General features: G+C 57.3%; 4 protein-coding genes across 4 annotated transcripts; 2 read left to right on the top strand and 2 right to left on the bottom strand.

Annotated features, from left to right (window-relative positions):
- Window positions 1-1,451: 1,451 nt before the first annotated feature.
- Window positions 1,452-2,939, top strand: OLE1 (Acyl-CoA desaturase; the record flags this gene model as incomplete). Its single annotated transcript, XM_037320282.1, has 2 exons — window positions 1,452-1,573; window positions 1,625-2,939. The coding sequence occupies 2 exons, from the start codon at window positions 1,452-1,454 to the stop codon at window positions 2,937-2,939; spliced, it is 1,437 nt and encodes a 478-aa protein (XP_037181688.1).
- Window positions 2,940-4,672: 1,733 nt separating this feature from the next.
- Window positions 4,673-7,780, bottom strand: CGCA056_v005026 (putative SWI/SNF-related matrix-associated actin-dependent regulator of chromatin subfamily A member 3-like 1; the record flags this gene model as incomplete). The annotated part of the gene is made up of 1 exon (XM_037320281.1): window positions 4,673-7,780. One exon carries the CDS (start codon window positions 7,778-7,780, stop codon window positions 4,673-4,675), a length of 3,108 nt encoding a protein of 1,035 aa, XP_037181687.1.
- A 2,265-nt stretch (window positions 7,781-10,045) lies between these two features.
- On the bottom strand, window positions 10,046-10,519 carry CGCA056_v005025 (uncharacterized protein; the record flags this gene model as incomplete). The annotated part of the gene is made up of 1 exon (XM_037320280.1): window positions 10,046-10,519. One exon carries the CDS (start codon window positions 10,517-10,519, stop codon window positions 10,046-10,048), a length of 474 nt encoding a protein of 157 aa, XP_037181690.1.
- Window positions 10,520-12,494: 1,975 nt separating this feature from the next.
- On the top strand, window positions 12,495-15,035 carry lsb6 (Phosphatidylinositol 4-kinase lsb6; the record flags this gene model as incomplete). The annotated part of the gene is made up of 3 exons (XM_037320279.1): window positions 12,495-13,171; window positions 13,221-14,003; window positions 14,111-15,035. 3 exons carry the CDS (start codon window positions 12,495-12,497, stop codon window positions 15,033-15,035), a joined length of 2,385 nt encoding a protein of 794 aa, XP_037181689.1.
- Window positions 15,036-19,056: the final 4,021 nt, after the last annotated feature.

Below are 19,056 nucleotides of genomic sequence, written 5' to 3'. Positions count from 1 at the left end.
AAGGCACCAAAAAAGCCAGCCAAGGTGTGACCTGATCTGGGGCCGTCAATCGTCTCATCCTCGGCTGTGCGGAGAGATCCTGCGCTCAGGAAGAGCCCGAATTTGCTTCTGATCCCCAAGCCTCGAGTCGGAGATGGCATGTTTTCGAGCCGTCATGGCCGTGTTTGATGACATTTGAACGCTTTTTGTTGGCTCCTTGGGGATAAGGGTCCTCCTCTGAGGGGATCTGAATAGTTGAATCTGGCCGTCGTGGTCCCTTCCCCCAACGAAGACTACCTAAGAGAGATGGGCCAAGATTGCTCAGATCATGCTGTGCACTTGCTGCTGCCGCTACGCATGGGCGTGAGGTTAAGGTCGAGGCCGTGACAGGTAACAGACGGACCGACGGAGCAGCCAGCGGAGGGAAGGGAGGGATTCCTGGATTCAGAGCAACGCCGGCAAGCGACGTGGAGGTTTAAGCAGAGAAGGTGATGATTTGGCAATGGCTAACACGGGCTAGGTAACTGCTATCATGCAATGCAGCTACTGTGATGTAAGATGGGTGAAGGTCACTTCCTATTACGATCCGCTCTACACCACCAATTGGCACATCTGCAAGGGAAGCCGCGGCTGGTACCTTTCCGGCGGTGGCAGGTGTGCGAGATACAACCACAACCACGACTGGCCACTTGCATTCTTGCCTCGCGGTTTGTCTATGTACTTTGCCAGCAGTTCCCGCCGGGAAGGTAGACAGGCATATCAGCATCTGGCCGCTGCTCGGGATACACGCACACGCGTCTCTCAAGGCACGGTGCCTGGGTCACTCTTCGGTGAAGTGCGGCGGCGGGGACGGGACCTGGGAAACTAGGTGGTCCAACGGGAAGCTTCTTCGTCGCTGTGCCTCCCCATCTGCCCATTTTCTTTGCAAATCCCGGCCAGGTCCAAGTCCCGCCAGCAAGTCAAGTCAAACCCCACGACCCACGGTGCATTTGTCTTTGCATTTTTGGCTGATTGTGATTGCTGGTCCTGACCTGATTGATTCACCAACGCCCACCCGCACCCCCCCCCCCCATCCCCACCACCCCTCCCACCCTTCCACTTCCCACTCAACTCGTTTGCTGGGATTTTTTGATCCTGGTGGGTGGCGGACAACTCGCCCAAAGGTACCCCGGCCTCCGTACTCCGTACCTTTTTTCCTCCTTGCTGGGGCCTGGTCAACTATCTGATATCCCTTTATATAACTCCCGGCTCTTCAACCCCTCTTCCTCTCTTTCTGAACTTCGTCTTCAGACTTGCCCTCACACCCAAAGTCCATCGCCCGCCTGGCTTTTGGACACCGACCTTGTTGTTGTGTGGACGTTGCTTCGACCACAAGGCATACCGATCGTCTCCGGCTTAGACAGCCCCGGAGTCCCTCGACTTCCGAACAGATCCGACGACCTCCCCAGTGAAGCCCGTTGGCTCTCATCAACATGTCGGCGGCAACTTCATCCTCGGCCGCGAAGCCCAAGGAGGTTTCGGCCTTCCCTGATGGCACCAGCGACTACGTTCCCGCCCGTGCCTCCAAGGCTTACGACAGCAAGAAGCCTCATATGTGCGTCCTGGCCACAGCTGGTTGAATTACCACTCGCTAACTTTCACACAGTTCTACCCAGCCCATCACCTGGGGTAACTGGTACCAGCACGTCAACTGGTTGAACACCACCTTCATTCTGGTCATTCCCCTGGTCGGCCTCATCTACTCCTACTGGGTCCCTCTCCAGTGGAAGACCGCCGCCTTCGCCGTCATCTACTACTTCAACACCGGTCTTGGAATTACCGCTGGATACCACCGCTTGTGGGCTCACCGCTCCTACAAGGCCAGCCTGCCCCTGAGAATCTACCTCGCCGCCGTCGGTGCTGGTGCCGTTGAGGGTTCCATCCGTTGGTGGTCTCACGGCCACCGTGCTCACCACCGCTATACCGATACCGACAAGGACCCCTACTCCGTTCGCAAGGGTCTCCTCTACAGCCACATCGGCTGGATGGTCATGAAGCAGGACCCCAAGCGCATGGGCCGTACCGACATATCCGATCTCAACGAGGACCCCGTCGTCATGTTCCAGCACATCCACTTCATCAAGTGTGTCATCGGCATGGGTGTCGTTTTCCCTACTCTCGTCTGCGGTCTCGGCTGGGGTGACTGGATGGGCGGCTACATCTACGGTGGCATCCTCCGTATCTTCTTCGTCCAGCAGGCTACCTTCTGCGTCAACTCCCTGGCCCACTGGCTCGGCGACCAGCCCTTCGACGACCGCAACTCACCGCGTGACCACGTCATCACTGCCCTCGTCACTCTCGGTGAGGGATACCACAACTTCCACCACGAGTTCCCCTCCGACTACCGCAACGCTATCCAGTGGTGGCAGTACGACCCCACCAAGTGGAGTATCTGGATGTGGAAGCAGCTCGGCCTCGCCTCCGACCTGAAGCAGTTCCGTCAGAACGAGATTGAGAAGGGTCGTGTCCAGCAGCTGCAGAAGAAGCTCGACCAAAAGCGCGCCAAGCTCGACTGGGGTGTTCCCCTGGAGCAGCTGCCCGTCATCGACTGGGATGACTTCGTTGCTCAGGCCAAGGGTGGACGCGGACTCGTTGCTATCGCTGGCGTCATCCACGACGTTACCGACTTCATCAAGGACCATCCCGGTGGCAAGGCTCTCATCTCTTCCGCCATTGGCAAGGATGCCACTGCCACCTTCAACGGCGGTGTCTACCTCCACTCCAACGCCGCTCACAACCTGCTCTCCACCATGCGTGTCGGTGTCCTGCGTGGTGGCTGCGAGGTTGAGATCTGGAAGCGCGCTCAGTTTGAGAACAAGGACATGACTTATGTTACCGACTCGAACGGTCAACGTATCACTCGCGCCGGCGACCAGGTCACCAAGGTCCAGCCCCCTGTTGCCAGCGCTGACGCTGCATGAACGAGATGACGGATGGTTAAATTTAATGACTTGGGAGGGTTGTTTCGAACTAACGAGGCGGTGATGTGGGAGCTTCGAACTTTCACTTCAGACAGCAGATCTGGGCCAACAGGCTTGGGCTGCTCTCATAACGACCATTGCGTCGTTATTGGTGTTTCGCCTTGACACTCATTCCATCCGCTATGGTTGAGCAATGGGTGGCAGCAGCGGCCGACCTCACAATTATGGGTATCATTAGGGCGTTTGCGGGGTCGGGCATCGCGGAAGGCGTTCACTTGCAGTTAATTGAAGCTGTGGCTTAGAATAGATAACAGGAAGCCCATCAGATGGCGAGAATGAATATGCGAGAAACTTCAATTCAACTTATCGTTCCGTTACTCTGTCATATTCACGACCATATTAAAGCGCAGGCAACCACGAGAGCGCGGTCCCCGAGACCGATTGTAGACTTGATGTTCACGGGTCAGTAATGGCGTTGTGCAAGTCAGCAAGAAGCGTCGTTCAGACAGCCTCATCAACCTCGTCGACCACCCTGCCCAGAGCCGCAATCACATGTTTGTATCCGTCTCGGCGGTACTGTACCTCTCTGATGATCGCTTGAGCCCGTCCCGCAATCCGCACGCGGCAAGACCAGGGCACACGATAAGGCTTGTCTCGGGCTGGCGCCAAGGGTGCCCTTCAACCGTGGGACGGGGACTGGAGCCTGACGGTAAGAATCAGCAGAAAAAAAGCCGGGTGTTGGGGCGGAGAGCCGGGCGAACGGCTCGGCCGCTGGCTTTGCGCACTTTGGGCTACCCAGGCGGCGGAAACTAAAAAAGATGAGTTATGCGACTACAACACTGCAACACAACGACTTTCCCAACAAAAATGGGGGGGACACTACAACACACAAACTCCACAATAAGAGACACGCGCATATGATGCCACCGAGGAAACAGCACTCGTTCAAATGAGATCGAAACACATGCAAAATGTACGCAGTACACATGATAAACGACCCGCCTCTCAAAGCCACCTACCCGCATGTTGATATGCCTAGGGTGTGGTCATCAACAACCACGTTGGACAGGGATCGCTCTGGAGACCACATCCCCGCGGCTCATTTCCCGCCCCTCCTCCAAGCTCGATATCAACATCATCACTACTGACGACCAGCAGTACGTGACACACTTCGAGCCTTCTCAAGTTGCCACATAGTCGTTGCGATGCCTCGGACATGAGGCAAACACATGGGTTAATGTACGTAAATTGCAAGGGAGGCACTTTTGCCATCATAACTATCGAGTGATGCAGTGTGCGTGTCCCTCCTTCAAAGCAGATGTACCTCCTCGACTGAGAGATGTTACCGCCTCAGCCGGTCTAATGCAATTCTAGAACCATAAAAGAGAAAACCATGGCTGCCTCCGATCCCGCCCTCAACAGATGGCATGCTCGTCGCCTTCGCTCTCGAAAAGGAAATAAAATAACATGAAGCGGTGTGGTATCGTCACGTCATTGGACGCTGAAAACTGAGAATGCCTCCCCCTCCCTACACCAAACAATGCAGCCACCTGATGACGGACGGACGAGTCCTTTCACAAGTGGCAACCAACTGAAAGAAGAAAAAGTCGTGTGTCGAGGCCGATCGCCGAGCTGCCTCAATTCCATAAACTCCGAAACACCAGGTTGCAATGCCCGCGCGGCGCAGTTCGAACTAGTGGTTTCGATCCTTGACGTTGCTGCGTCGTCGTAACTCATTTGAAGAGACTTCTAAGGTCCAGCAGCCGTTGCCGAGCCGCCTCGCTCTTGTCAAACACCCGGTCTTTTCTGTCCATGCTGAGACTGGCGAGCTTGTTCTTCTTTTCTTGCAACTCCAGCATCTTCTCTTCGAAACTGTTGCGCATAATGTATCGCACCGTGCGGACCGGTCGCTTCTGCCCAAGACGATGGACTCGGTCGATAGCCTGAGCCTCAGCCGCCGGGTTGTATTGAGGCTCCATGACATAGACGTTGTTGCCGGCCGTCAGGTTGAGTCCGAGGCCACCTGCTGTGATTGAGACCAAGATGACATGCACGGAGTCGTCCTCCCTGAAAGTGTCCATCGCCTGCGTACGGGCGACACGAGACATGCTGCCGTCGAGACGTACGTATTTGATTTCCAGCTTGTCGAGCGCCAGCTGAATCAGATCAAGGTGGGACGTCCACGTTGAGAAGACAACGGACTTGTAAGGTGGCTCATGCGGGTTCGCGTCGCTGTCGTCTCTCGACTTGAGGAGGTCTTCGACGAGCGCCCTCGTCTTGGTGTGCGGCCCAGTATACTTGTCGAAGCCTTTGCGGCCGTTCGTCGTCGTCTTGTCCTTGGCAGGTCCTTCGTGCTCAACCTTGATTCGCGAGCGACGAATATCCACATAAGCAGGCTTGATGATCGTGGAGCAGATGGGACAGGGTCCGACGGCCTGGCCCGCTGGCAGCAATCGCTTGGCTTGCTCCTTGACACCTCTAATGCAGGAGCCACAAATGATGTGGAAGCACGGCGTCATGTATCCGAGAATGTCTTCTTGTCCCTCCGACTCGATGCTAGCGTCGTCATTGGTGCCCAACTTCTTGGAGCAGGAGCTGCAGACATCTGTGTTCGTTTCCTGCATGAGCTCAAACATCTCATACGCCTTGCGGTCAGACAGCCCGGGCTTCTGGTCTTCATCGTCGCTGTCCAGGTCAATAGCCATGTCAGCAGTCATTCCTTGAAGAGCCTCGAGATCTTCATCGTTGAGAAGATCCTTGCCGTGGGCACAGAGGAGCCGGAGCCGCAAAATGGAACGAAGAATGTGGATGTATGTGTGCCCTCCCAATGCACGCTGCACCCCGTTTCCAGCGAGAACCTTGACTCGGTCCTGGGCGTTCTTTTCAAACAGATCGTAAATCTCGCGCTCCTCCGCCGTGAAGTCGAGCTTGACAATGTGGTCGCTCCGCGGGGGCAGGTTGATCTTGTCCTTCAACCGGCGGAGGGTAACGCTGTCCACCAGCACGCGGAGCTTTGGCACAATCTCCGTGTCACACGCCTTGAACGGGTCCACGATGAAGCGGTTGAACTTGTTCCGATCGTCAAAGGGTCTGAGTCTGATAAACTGGAGCAACGCAGCCAAGTCTTCAAGACGGTTCTGGACGGGGGTTCCGGTGACGGCCCAACGGCGTGCAGCCTGCAGTCGGACAATGGCTTTGAACTGGAGAGTCGCCACCTCACGAATCATGTGAGCCTCGTCGAGCACGATACGGAACCAGCCAATTTCTTCCAAGGGGTATTTGCCTCCCTTGCGCTTGCTGCGTGCGCCCAATTCGCTCGACACGGAGCCGTAGGTGGTGATGACCAGGTCGTAGTCTGCCAGCTTATCGGCCTCCCTGGTCCTGTTCGAGCCGTGGTAAATGTAGTAGCTCAGCTCGCCAGGCGCAATGTGCTGCTTGATTTGCTCCTCCCAGTTAGTCACTGTGCTCAGGGGGCAGACCAGCAGAGTTGCTCTTGTGTTCGTGGTGACGCTGGTCAGCGGCAGGGTGCTTGACGCCGTCGCTTTGCCTCCTGCCTTTTGCGGTGGCATCTCAGGCTGGACCGGAGCGCGGCTGGCCCATTCGCGGGCTTGGTCAAGCGAGCTGGCGATGAGCGAGAGGACACTCAGGGTCTTTCCCAGGCCCATCATGTCGGCAAGGATACCGCCGTGGGTATCACTGGGAAGCTGTCGCTCTGCATGACCGGTGATGACGTTGTAGTAAGACTTTTGACCGTTGGGGCCAATGCGTAACTGCCACATGGTACCCTTGGTTCTCTCCTCGGCACTCGATGTCTTTTCTCTCGATGTCATGAAATACAGTCCCTGCTTCTGGTGCTTGAGCAGCGGAGTGGTGATGACGGCGGCTGGATCAAGCTCTGGGAGCTCATCACTGTTACCCATCGAATCAAACACGCCCATGACGTCTGAGCGGATCTCCTCCACGGTCCGCGGGGTCGGGTTCGTGTAGTAGGTGGTGGACGTCTGGGGGTTGTAGTGGGCAAGTGCTCCCGAGAGGGACCTAGGGGCGTTTCCGGCCGCCGGCTTCGGGGCCTCTGCATGGACGTTCTCGTACCGTATGCCCTTGTCGACTCTGTTAGGGTGACGAAGGATAATGTTGTGTCTCTGAAAGTGCTTGCCGATGGCTTTGGCGAACTTGTACTGGCCGTAAAGCGTCATCTCCACAGGGTAGGATCGCGATATGGGCTGGCCCGGTTGCTCGTCAGGCTGCTTCCGACGCCCTGGGATCTTGCAGTCGGTCCTGAGACTGACGTTGGAGTCCAGCAACGGGACGAGCGCAGTAGCAGTGGCCGCGTCCACGTTTCCGATAATCTCTCGAGTATGATCGTATGCCTGGATTCGCTTGGTCGATTCACCCAGGATTCTCTTCAGAACGATCTTGACCGGCGCCGTGTAGTCCGCTCCAAAGATACTCTGCGCTCCAGGCTTCGCGGATGGTACCCTATGGCAGTCGAGGTGACCAGACAACATGCCGTAGCAGACCTCTTCGTTACCGGGGTTCGCGACCATGACAACGTCGTCGTCACCTCCTGTCAAATCCACGGTCTGTGTGGACGCCTGTGGACCTTCCTTCTTGCCCTCGTCTTGCTTTTCCTTCACATATGCGCCAAGCATGCCGCTGCCCCCACCTGCCATGGTCTTCTTGTTGCTGTCCGCCTCAGACTCGGGGGTGTCGACTTTTCTGCGCTTGGGTTGGGGAGCTGCGGCGCGGTCTTGAACATGGTTCATCCGCTCAATGACGCTACCCATTCCGTAGGGCGAAGCGCCGCCGTCGAGGACGGGTGTCGACGCGCCCGAAGCCATGCTGGGCGTCAAAGATTCGCTGGGCGTGTCATTCGGACTCGCGAATTGGAACACCATCGCGTTGTTTGCGTTGTGATTCATCGGGGCGGCTCGTGTCGCTAGAGTTTGTGGTTTTGGGGAGTTTCGTCTCGCGGTCGAGGTCGAAGACGCATACGAACGAGGGGCTAGCAAGGCTTGCGCGTTCCACGTTTGCGGCTGGGGGTTGGTGGCCAAGCTGGCTCGGCCTGGAGGGGGAGATCTTGTCAGTATTACCCCGCTCTCTGTGTGCCTGGGAAGGTCGAAGGCTATGGGAGATATCGAAGAGGAAGGAGGGGAGGTGCTGTGGTCGAAGGCAAGAGGCAGGGACTCACCGTTTGGTCTGTTTGGAGACGCCATGGCGACGACTTGTCACCAGACAGGTACCAAGCCTCGAGGATCGGTGGGTTCTGGAGGCCTCACACCAGTAGGCTTCGTATTATAGGCAGTCTGGACGGAGTTGTTGCAATCATCACAGACGAGAGATTTGTAGAAGGTATTTTATATCACTCTGGCGGCGGGGTTGAAAGCACTAAGGTCCTGAGTGTGTAGCTGAGATGGAGAAAGATTCGGAAAAGAGAGATTGAACCTGGCAATCACAAGACTTCCAGCCAGTAAATGCTGCTGCTGGGAACAGATGGGAAGGAACAGCCGACCACAGCCAGTCAGTCGGGGCGAGGCAGGCACAAGGCTGGTGGTAGATTCAATGTGTTGTGGTGAATACAAGACCGACAAGGTATCCAGGCGGGGAGTCACAACCGGGGTGTGAGTCGTTCTCGAAGTCGTTATCGTCGCTCTTCGGGTAAAGAGATGAGAGCGCAAAGCCAAAGGTCGTGATTGGGGCGCAAAGGGGGAACGAGGTCGAAAGTCGTCGTCGAGTCGAGTCGACACCAGATCAAAGTGCGCTGACTTCCATGCCGCCGTGTCCCTGCCTTTGATAAGGAAGGGCGAGATGGGGAAGAAAAACTTCCTCCGGTCTGGCGCGAAGGACGGAAAAATCAAATGGTGATGACAATAAGGCAAGCGCCGGTCTAGTGCAGACCCAGGGCAGGAAGGGCGCTGGCGTACTCGCGGAGAGGTGCGGCTGAGGTGGGTGCTGAGGTAAAGGTGGTGGTGGAGGTGGTGGTGGTGGTAGGCGCGGCATATGGGATGCGGTGCGGCGTTGGCTGCAGCAGCGCAGCCTTCTTGCAGCTGAGGTCACTCCCTCCGCCTCTTGCAGCGGGGCATCTGCGGTGGAGACAGGCTGGTTCCCGATTCCGATTAGCTATCTGGAAAGTTCATCTTCCTCACGTGGCCATCCTTTTCAGAGGGAGCCTGGTCTGTGCGCCCCACATCAATCCATCTCGGCCCAGCCAACATCCCACTCTCTGTGTCACTCTAGACGACACTATGCGCTCTTAGCACCCGCTTGTCCAAGGCAACCTGTGAAAGTGTGAAAGTCTGAGGGGTCACTTGACCCGTCGACTTTTTCCACACCTCGCTGTCTGGCCCCGACGACTCGTATCGCTCACTCACTGGCTTCTTTGTCTTGTTGCCAAAGCTTGGATTGAACTCCTGAATTCCTATCAATGTGTAACCCAGGGTTGCCGTAATGATACAAAGTTGCAGACACAGGATGCATTGCACCCTCCGAGAAACCCACATCCGGGCATCGCCTGTAAATGATACATCTGCACCTCCGAACAACCTTCAACAGTCCGTCCCTTGCTAGTTGCATCTCATTGCCCGATCTTCCGAGTCTTACCCACCATTCTCCAGGCCGAGCTGGATACGACCGCCCGACCAAGACATTAAATGATGGCCCCAGGCTGCACACACCCTTCGTTTTGAGACTGCCTATTTTCACACCGAGCCTCTGTAACTCTATTCCCCGTGGTCTTAAGAGTTACATGTAACCTCACCGGCAGGTAGCAAGGAGACAGAGACAACTCGCCAAAAGCACAGCAAACGAGGACTGCCTCCTTGCACGGGTTCCGCCGAGTCACATGGTGACTCCGGGAGTCTGGGTGCCTGTCTTGCGTTATCTGAGCTGTCCGAGACACGAGCATCTCCAGAATGCTGCCAGCCCTGTCGCCGCCCTCAGGCCCGTCCGACTAGCGGCGGGATAATTCGTTGCTCATGTTTTTTTTTCGCACACCGCAAAATGCCATGTGAGCAGCATGCTCGACCGGTGGTGCTGCCGTTTTTTTCTGTTTCCCATCTTTTCGGATTCCATATCGCTCGTCTCCAGTCTCGTGATTGACGACGTAATCAGTCCTCGCCGGGCTTGCCCGACTTCTTGAATAGCTCCTGGAACAGCCGAGGGGGCTGCTCCTTGGGCTGAAGCGCATCCTTCGTGTGGGTGCGGCTCCGGCTCCGGGTCCTCTGACGGCGCCGAGGCGGCGGCTGTTGGTGATTGGGCGACCGGGACCGGGAAGGGCTTTGGCTCCGTCGTCGGTCTAGGAGGACGACCCGGAGCAGCCGCTTTCTCGTCGGGGAGACCGAAGGGTTCAGCAGGCCTCGAGAGGACGCCCGAGAGGAGAGCGCCATCGGGGAGGTCGATCGACGGCGGGGACGGCCGCGAAACGTGCTCGACTCGCCCGTGCCGCCGTAGTGGGTCGCCGGCATGTCACTCCTCGTGAGGCTCCGGTGCCTCTTGCGGCCGCGGTGGGCATCTGGGTCGGGCGAGAAAGGCCTCGACGTCACGTCCAGGAATCTGATTCCGGTCTCTAATTGGGCAGCCATGCTGAAAGACTTATCGGTACAGGGAATAGTATGATTGATGCCAAGGTTTGCAGCTCTGTATTGATAATTTGCCTATTGGTAGACAAAAATACTGTCCGGACGGAGACGGGGGCGAAAGGTGGAGCGGACGAACAGAATATAAAGAGATTTGGAGACTGCCCAGAAAGATGAGGGGGAGCAGAGCACGAGGCCCGCGGAAGGGATTGGCCGATGTGGCAGGAGATGGTCTTGATCGGGATCTTGCAAGACGCCGGGAGGCTTGGTGGTGGGAAGATCAGCCGGGTAGACTGGTTCTTAGTCGTCCGAACCGCAAACGATGATGCTGGACCTGCCACTCGGCAAGGAAGCGGTAGGCTGCGTGCCTGGAATTGGACGTTGGCACGAAAGACCTGCAGATTCCGATGCAAGTCTGTGACAGGATTGGCCGTGGTGATGCAAACGGAATGTTTTCAGCGTGATGGTGCGGAAAGACATTGACAGGTCTTCGCAGTCGCCTGATGAATCGAACCAATTCGCGGGTGGAAGAGACGGACATTGGGTGTGAGTGGGCCCATCTGCGACCCGAGAGCTTGGGGATTCCGGGGCGTGGCAGTGACTTTCTATTCGATGCCTCTCCGAACGGGAAGAGCTTAGATGAGCTGTGCCTGTTCTGTCCGTGACGGAGGATGGCTGATATTAGATAGTAGTAAGTTGACATTGCCTGTGGTCGCGCATCCCAAAGTCGTCGAGGCCATCTCATCGCCCATACACAACGTGAGCCTCCCTGAGGTATCACGAGCTTTGCCGGTAACATCGGGACGAGCAAGACATTGTGGCACCCAATGCCCCGCCCGCCGCGGCCCCCGTATCTTCCTACCTGGGTATTACCCATCTCAGTCAAAGCGTTTGGCCCGATGCTCCCGCCGCCGGCTGCCTGCCGCGGTGCAGGCCGATCCGGAAAGCGTTTAGCGAATGGCGACCTACCCAAGACCTCTGCCAACAACCGACCAAACGTCGGTCCTACGCGAGCCGTTTCGATACGACTAACAAACGTCCGTTGATGCCAAAAGTCCAGAGACTGCCTCGGACAGGGAGAATGTGTTGGTTGGCAACGTTCATGACTTGGTCCGGTCGGGTAAGATCGGTGGGTTTGACAGCTGTGATTCACGGAGCTTACTTTCCAGCAAGCCAGTCAACAATTGATGAGAAGCACATCTGGCGTCTTCGCGAGGCGCCTCGAGAGCTCCTCAGAGACTGGCCACTCATTACAGGCCATGCTGCCACGAGGTGCAGGTTTGGCAGGGAGAAGGCCGGGTGCCGGGTAGACGCGGTCCGCAGGTGCCTGGAACCTTGGGGCACCTCACCTTACCTACCGTACCTACCTTACCTAGCAGCTAAGTAACTTAGGTAGCATCCAGAGCTACCAACCCGCCTGACGAACAGCTCAAGTGCCCTGTAGCCAAACTCAGGTACCTCACAAGGTACCTCGGCGCTTTGCGTTGCACCAGGATGGCAGCAGCACCGGCTGCACCCCAATGACAGCATCGCCGTCCGCCGAAACTTGACGACACACTTTCTCGCCGACGACGACACGACCACGACCACGACGCGACATCTGAGAGACGGCCTCCTTGTGTGTCCCCGACAACCACTTGTCCTTTTGGTGCTTTCTCTGCTCCACCGCCAGACCTGCTGCCTGCTCTCGTTGTTGGCACCACGTTTGTTTCATTTTTTGCTGTATTACTAGTTCTTATCCGCCTCCCTTCCTTCCATAGACTTTGTGTGGCTTCTTCCGTCCTCAGGCCAGGTTTCCGCGCTCTTTTCGCCGCTGTTCTTTTCGCATCGCAACGGTGACACGCTGAATTGCCACGTTCGAGCATCCTCGATTGCGAAATCCACCACAACCCTGCGGTTGCTCCGTAAGCGAGCCTCACGAATTCTCCTCTCGCGACGATAGCCTCCCTTTCCTCGCCCTTCCGCCAACCGACTGCCCGCGATGCCTCGCTCTAGGCCCGCGACGACGGGCTATGAGCGCCTCGCTCAAGCCGACGCGCTCTCCTCCGACTCGGAAGACGACGACCCCTTGACCCAGTCCTACGCCTCCCTCCAGCCGCCGGTCGCCCCTCGCTTTGCCCCCATCACCCAGCCGCGTCCCCGCTCGGGCATGACGACCCCGAAACCCATATCCATAACCACCTCCGGCCCCTCTGCCAGGCCGAGAAACCGTCGCCGCGGCGGGAGCAACTCCGGCGTTGATCTCAAGGCCATCAACGCCCGCCTCGAGCGCTGGGCCGACGAAATCGCCAGTCGCTTCAAGCGCACCAAACGCGGCAAGGTCGGCGAGGAAGAGCGCCTCGAGATCCACCACTCCGTCTTCCAGGCCCCCGAGGGCGTCAGGCCCATCACACCGGAAGGTCTGGCCGTCGTGCAAGATGTCATGACCAAGTTCGAGTTCGAGGAGATTCTCGGGAGCGTGAAGCAAGCTATCCTCCAGGGCACGCACCCGCGCATGATCTCTCAGGGTAGCTCAGGCAGTTACTTTGCTCGGAATACCGAGGGCAAGGTCGTCGGGGTGTTCAAGCCAAAGGACGAAGAGCCGTACGCAGCGGGCAACCCCAAGTGGAACAAGTGGATTCACAGAAATCTGTTCCCGTGCTGCTTCGGGCGAGCATGGTGAGTTGGCCTTGACTCTGGCTGGATACGGAAACGCTAACACGTGCAGCCTCATTCCGAACCTCTCATATGTCAGCGAAGCAGCTGCGTATACCCTCGACTGTCAACTTCGCACGCACATGGTCCCGTACACGGACGTTGTATGGCTCTCCTCAAAGTCTTTCCACTACCCGTTCTGGGACCGTCGCAACTACTACCGGAAACAGAAGCCCCTTCCAGAGAAGCCGGGAAGCTTCCAGGTGTTCCTCAAAGGCTTCAAGGACGCCAACGTGTTCCTGCGAGAGCACCCGTGGCCAGACCAGTACTGGTCCGGTTTCAGGGCGAATGATCCGCACCGCAAGCGCAGGAGGAGGTGGGCGGACAACTGCCGCCCCAGCAGCGGCGCTGCGTTGGATGACATTGAAAGCGACGACGAAAGCAGGCCGGACGAACTACCTCTCGGGCCCGATAACTTCGTGTGGACCGAAACGCTGAAACAGTCGTTCCGGGAAGAGCTGGAGAAGCTCGTCATTTTGGATTACATCATGCGAAACACTGATCGAGGTCTGGACAACTGGATGATCAAGGTGGACTGGAACACGCAACAAGTATCAATCGCCTCGGAGCCGCTTCAGATGCACATGGAGACGGCCCCGTCCGCGGAGGAAGAAGGCCCACGGCCGGTCGACCTGAGCCAGCGACCATCGCCCAATCGCTCCTCGTACCCCTATAAGACGCAGCAGCCCATGCAGGCGTCGAGCCCCTCGCCCAGAACGCAAGACCCTAAGATTACGATCGGTGCCATTGACAACTCACTCTCCTGGCCCTGGAAGCATCCAGACGCATGGCGAAGGTGTGTAGTATACTCCCCCTCTGGATTCCACCTCTCACGGCAGCTTTGCCGGGCGAGGAAGTGAATCCGCGCAGAAGCCGTCATGCTAACGAGATCTTCACGCGCAGCTTCCCCTTCGGATGGCTCTTTCTGCCGGTCGACCTCATTGGCCGGCCATTCTCGCAAAAGACACGGGACCATTTCCTCCCACTTCTGACGTCGACGCACTGGTGGAGCCAGACGCAATTGGCGCTGAGGAAGGTGTTCCAATTGGATCCCGATTTCCAGGAAAAGATGTTCGCGCGGCAGATCGCCGTCATGAAGGGGCAGGCGTGGAATGTCGTCGAGACGCTCAAGACGCCGGACCACGGTCCGCTGGAGCTCACCCGCCGCGCCAAGGTGTGCGTCTGGGACGACCTCGTCGACGTGCCCGTCGCCGTGCCCATGCGGGTGGCCTCTGCTGAGATGATGCGTCACGAGGCAGAGCTTCGCCGTTCCATTGACGAAGGGGACATTGGCGAGGCCAACGCGTCCAACGCACCTGCACCTGCACACCGCACCGACGAGGATCTGCTCGGCTTCGCCAGCCCGCCGGCCGACATGCCTCACCCGGGTAGGTTCGAGATAGCAATGAGTCCGACGGGCGAGGGCGCCCAGTCTCCCGACGAGATGTCGATGAACGGCTCCGGTATCTTGGCGTCGTCCGCGCCCCTGGGTAAGGAACCGACGGCGCAACGACCCAAGTTTTCAGGCCAGGCACACCGCGAGAGCTATCACGGATCCCGCGCGCTCAACATGTATTCTCCCGCCCGCCAGCAGCAGTCACAGCAGCGACGGTACTCGTTTGCGACGGCGGCGGGACGGCGCAACAGCAGCAGCATCGCGCAGCAGCTGTACGGGGCGCGACCGAGTCACGAATACGATGAACACGACCTTGAAGACGGCGATTTGGGTTACGCTGCGGCGGAGGGGATGGAGGGCAACCAACGCAAGGTTATTGTGGAGAGGCTGGAGCCTGTGAAAGCCAGGAACCCGGTTTTCACCTGCTGGTGATCCACCACGCTTGCATCGAGCAAAACATCCACGGGGGATGGTGGAGAGGGGCCGACACGGAGTCCAAAGAGGAGTTAAGTTGGAGCTAGAATATCGGTTGGTGGGTTTTGCGCTCCGCTCGCTGCGCATGCAAGGGGTGGAGAGAGCGAATGTTATTATTATTTCTCACTTCTCTTTCACTTCTTCTGTTTTGGGCAACCACCACGCCGAGCACGAATAGGGATGCCTGGAGTTCGTTTGGGACCATTTCGGATCCTGTCTAGAATAGTGACTTGCACGCGCGCATCAGGACGAATCATGTCATCATCATCATCCCCTTGGAAAGAGGCATTGACGGCGTTCTTCTGGCTGGGTGCGGTTCAGGACCTCGTATGAATCCGTCGTACGGGCCGGTCTACTTGGCAGAGACCGAGACGGGGTAGGAGAGAGCGAGAGAGACGATGGGCGTCTGAGGAAGAGACACACACGATATGCATGATATGCGGAAGATAGGCTTTGTCAGAAGAAAGAAGGACAACTCAGAGAGAACCCCGGGTAAGAAACAAAGCAAGGGCCCGCGGAGGGGTAATTGTGACGAGGGGTGAAAAGAGAGAGAGACAAAAAGAAAAGCAAAGAAAAGGGGTTCTGGGCGGAGGAGAGACCGAGAGAGACAGGAGCATTGAAGACATGGGTTATTTGTTATTTTCTTCTTTTTGAGAAGGGTTGGAAAGGCGTACATGCAAAGAGCCTCTCTCGGCGGCTCGAGAAAAGTCCTCCGCCCCTTTGCGACAATCGGGCAAGGATTTACCAACACCGCAGCCTTGTTGGTCCTGCTCGTCCGGACCCCCAGGGGGGAGAGGGGGGCTTGGTGGTCGCCGACCACAACCAAACTACGGATATTGTACGTGTAATGCATAGTTCCAAAGTACCATAGACACAGCATGAGAAAGGCCCCCTTCCACAGGTTGTCACCACCACACCGGGAGCTGCTGGCAAATGAAAACCAGGTGCGTCATCTTCGGGATCAATTCGGTGGGAAAGACGTGACCGCTCAAGTCGCACAAGACGGCTGAGCCAATGGTCCCGGGTGGCCGCCGTTATGCCGGCCTTCGCGTGCTTGGTAGACAGCGTCATGACCCGTTGGGAATTGGCGACGGACGGGTATTGTCAATTTGACAACAACGCGGCGCGTCCGCGCTCGTCCAAAAGAGAACTGGCATATGTCTGTCTGCGATCTGTGCACGCACCAGCGATATTATAGGAGGGTGGGCATCGGTATTACAACCAAATTCCGTATCGTCGGTAGATCGAAAACGGGATAAAAGAGGAAAAGCCCACCCGGCCGGCCATGACCGCAGTAAAGCCGTGTGCCTGTGTAGGTAATAATGACTGTTCATCCTGCTGCTGGGTGCGCTTTCATTTGGGACTTTCGGCTCGTAGGACCGGCGCCGCCCTCTCCATCTCGCAAGTGCATGGCTTTCTAGAAATATTCTCCGTGCCTTGTGAAACGCCAAAACCCGGTCCTGGGAAATGGGTTAGGGCAATTGGTGGGCATGCTGCGGCAGGCAACTCCGCAGCAGCTCCTTCAACAATAAGGGGCGCTGGTCGGGTATCTTTGGAATTGTGGTGGGTTTTGCATGATACCGCTGTACGTTGCTATCTGTACCGTCATGGTCGACTGTCGTCCGTCGCGAAAGGGGGGGCCATTTCAGGGGACGGATGGCATCGACAAAGGGAGATAGGGAGAGAGATGGTGCCCCAGCCTCCCGTCGTAGGGGAACCCGAGGGGACGGTTCTGTTTGAAAGGAAAATGAAGAGGGAGGAACCAGCAGGGTTCGTTCCGACTAGGGTTCCCTGTTGGCGGAGCTGAATGTGACTGCTCATCGACCGCCAACTCATCTCCTTCCCCTCTCTGCATGGGATAAGAATAGCCGTTGGAAGAGAGAGGAGCTGACCCAATTTCTCTCATATCGGGTAAACAGACTGTCTGTAATAGCCAGGCGCATGGTCCGCACCGTGCAGACGCCGACATGACAAACGGCCACAAGTCGCAAAGCTCAGAGGCTCGTTTAAGGTCCGGCAAGAGGGAAAAGAGGCGTAGGAAGCGCATTACACACAGTAGCACGCTGTAAGGAACTGGGTCGAATGCTCCCCTCTGACGTGCAGCATCTCTGACGAGCTAGCATCTTGCCTCGCTTCCTGGCACGAAGGATTGTCCTGAGCCGTCGTCGTTGGAAGGACAGAAACCGTACGGCACCTGGCAGGGAAAGTGACTCTGTGTCGTGTGAATGCTGAGGTAGATTGGTTGCGGCCCCTGTTCCGGATCCTTCTTCGTGGCTGGCTGGCTGGCTGGCCGGTCGATTCATATCTGATGATACACCCGCGTCAACATTGACAATCACCGTTTTTGAAGGCGTCCAATCATGCATCAATCACCACTCGTGAGTAATTCCTTTTGCGGCTCGTGTTAGGGATTGCCGTGAGCAACCCCAGCTGGCTCATTGGTCACTCTCAAGGGAGCATCCGGCCAACCCGTACCCTCCCGTTGGCGACGATACCGTCGTCCCCGAGGAAGGGTTGGCGTGCAGCATTGTGAGACCGTGACCGGCATGGACGTGCGTGTGTGTGGTGCGAGGTACGGCCAACAGCTCCGTGCCTCTTGTTCTGACGTCAAAAGATTGCAGGTCGGGGTGGCGCGCCCTCCATGTGGCATGGCTGGATGCCAAACTCAACGGCGAACGGCCGTCGTCTCATGGTGTCTCTCGTCTTTTTACCCGTACATGTATCCGTACAGCAGATTTCGAGTCCGTTGGTGCAAGGGGAGGCCAGGGTGCAGGGCGTACGTGGCTGGCGTGGACAGGCATGGTGTTCCCAAGCACCAGGGCGCGGTCTCTTCGACAAGGAAGGATTGTCGACAGTCGCTGCTCTGTTCCCAAATAGCTGGAACCAGGAGAGTTTTGTGGCTCGCGTCATCGCGCGCTCTCTCCCGAAGCTCCACCACCCGAGCCAGCGATAACCTGGTCGATAGGTACTTCCGGGTTGGTGGCTACAGCACTTCCTCTCTCTTAGTTTTTGAGCCTGCAGAGCGGCCCGCCGAGGGTTCGCGACTGAACTGGGTCGCCCAATTTCTTCTTCCAACCTTCATCAAACCAACTCCGCACGAGAAGCGTTGTTGGCGCGAACTTGCTGCACCTAGGCATCTCCAAAGCCATACCCCCCGGCCTTATAAGCAACTCTTGCCAGGATGGGATAGGGTCAGCAGAAGGACGTCCACCGCGTAGAAAGCAAAGGGAGTGTGAGGTAATTAAAGCCATCAGCACGCACGCACCCGAGTACGCCAACGTGTCAAAATGCAGCGACCGTCGACGCAACCCACAGGCCAGAGACACACACACCTGCCCCTACCTATATTTTGCAGAGCTTTGCCTGTCATGTGCATATTGTGCCGCCATCCGACCGAAGCCCTCCCAAAAGAGAGCCTCGGGATGGTATGGTGCAGGTCTCCAGTTGCAACGACGACAGGCATGTCTGTACTCAGTACAGTGACGATCGATGGCTTCGTTGCGCTGCGTTGTTCGTCTCTCCCCCTCCCGTCTACTGTGCTGTGAGATACAGCCCTGGTATGGGTCTCACTGCGCTAGCTTGAGTGCAGATGATTGTCTGCGCGAGTGTGAGAGGATCAGACCATTGACTCCGCCCTTGAGGTTTGTCGGCCGCATATGGTCCCAGCCTGCTTTATGCCAAACAAGACAAGCGACCGACTCAGAGGGCACTCAGCCTGCTTGTCGTACGAGGCAATGGGGAACCGTTTCTGCAAGTCTGTAGTTGTCCGTCCTGCCCGTATGGCTCCGGGACCTTTCCCCTCACCGCGTCTCGCGGCCACGACAGGAACGGCCGACGAGCTACCGCGAAGCTGACGGGCAAGATCCCAAGTCCACGTTCTCGGGAAGCCGTTGCGACGAGGACCAACCGTCTGGCACGAGAGGCCGTCGCGGCGCGGACGATCACCCCTTTCGTGTGACTCGCGGTCCTATCGGGTGTT

The sequence above is a fragment of the Colletotrichum aenigma genome (assembly GCF_013390185.1).
Source record: "Colletotrichum aenigma strain Cg56 chromosome Unknown KSG_Cg56_contig03, whole genome shotgun sequence".
NCBI lineage: Eukaryota > Fungi > Ascomycota > Sordariomycetes > Glomerellales > Glomerellaceae > Colletotrichum > Colletotrichum aenigma.
The sequence above is the reverse complement of the archived record's forward strand: the minus strand, read 5'-3'. Positions and strand labels throughout refer to the sequence as shown.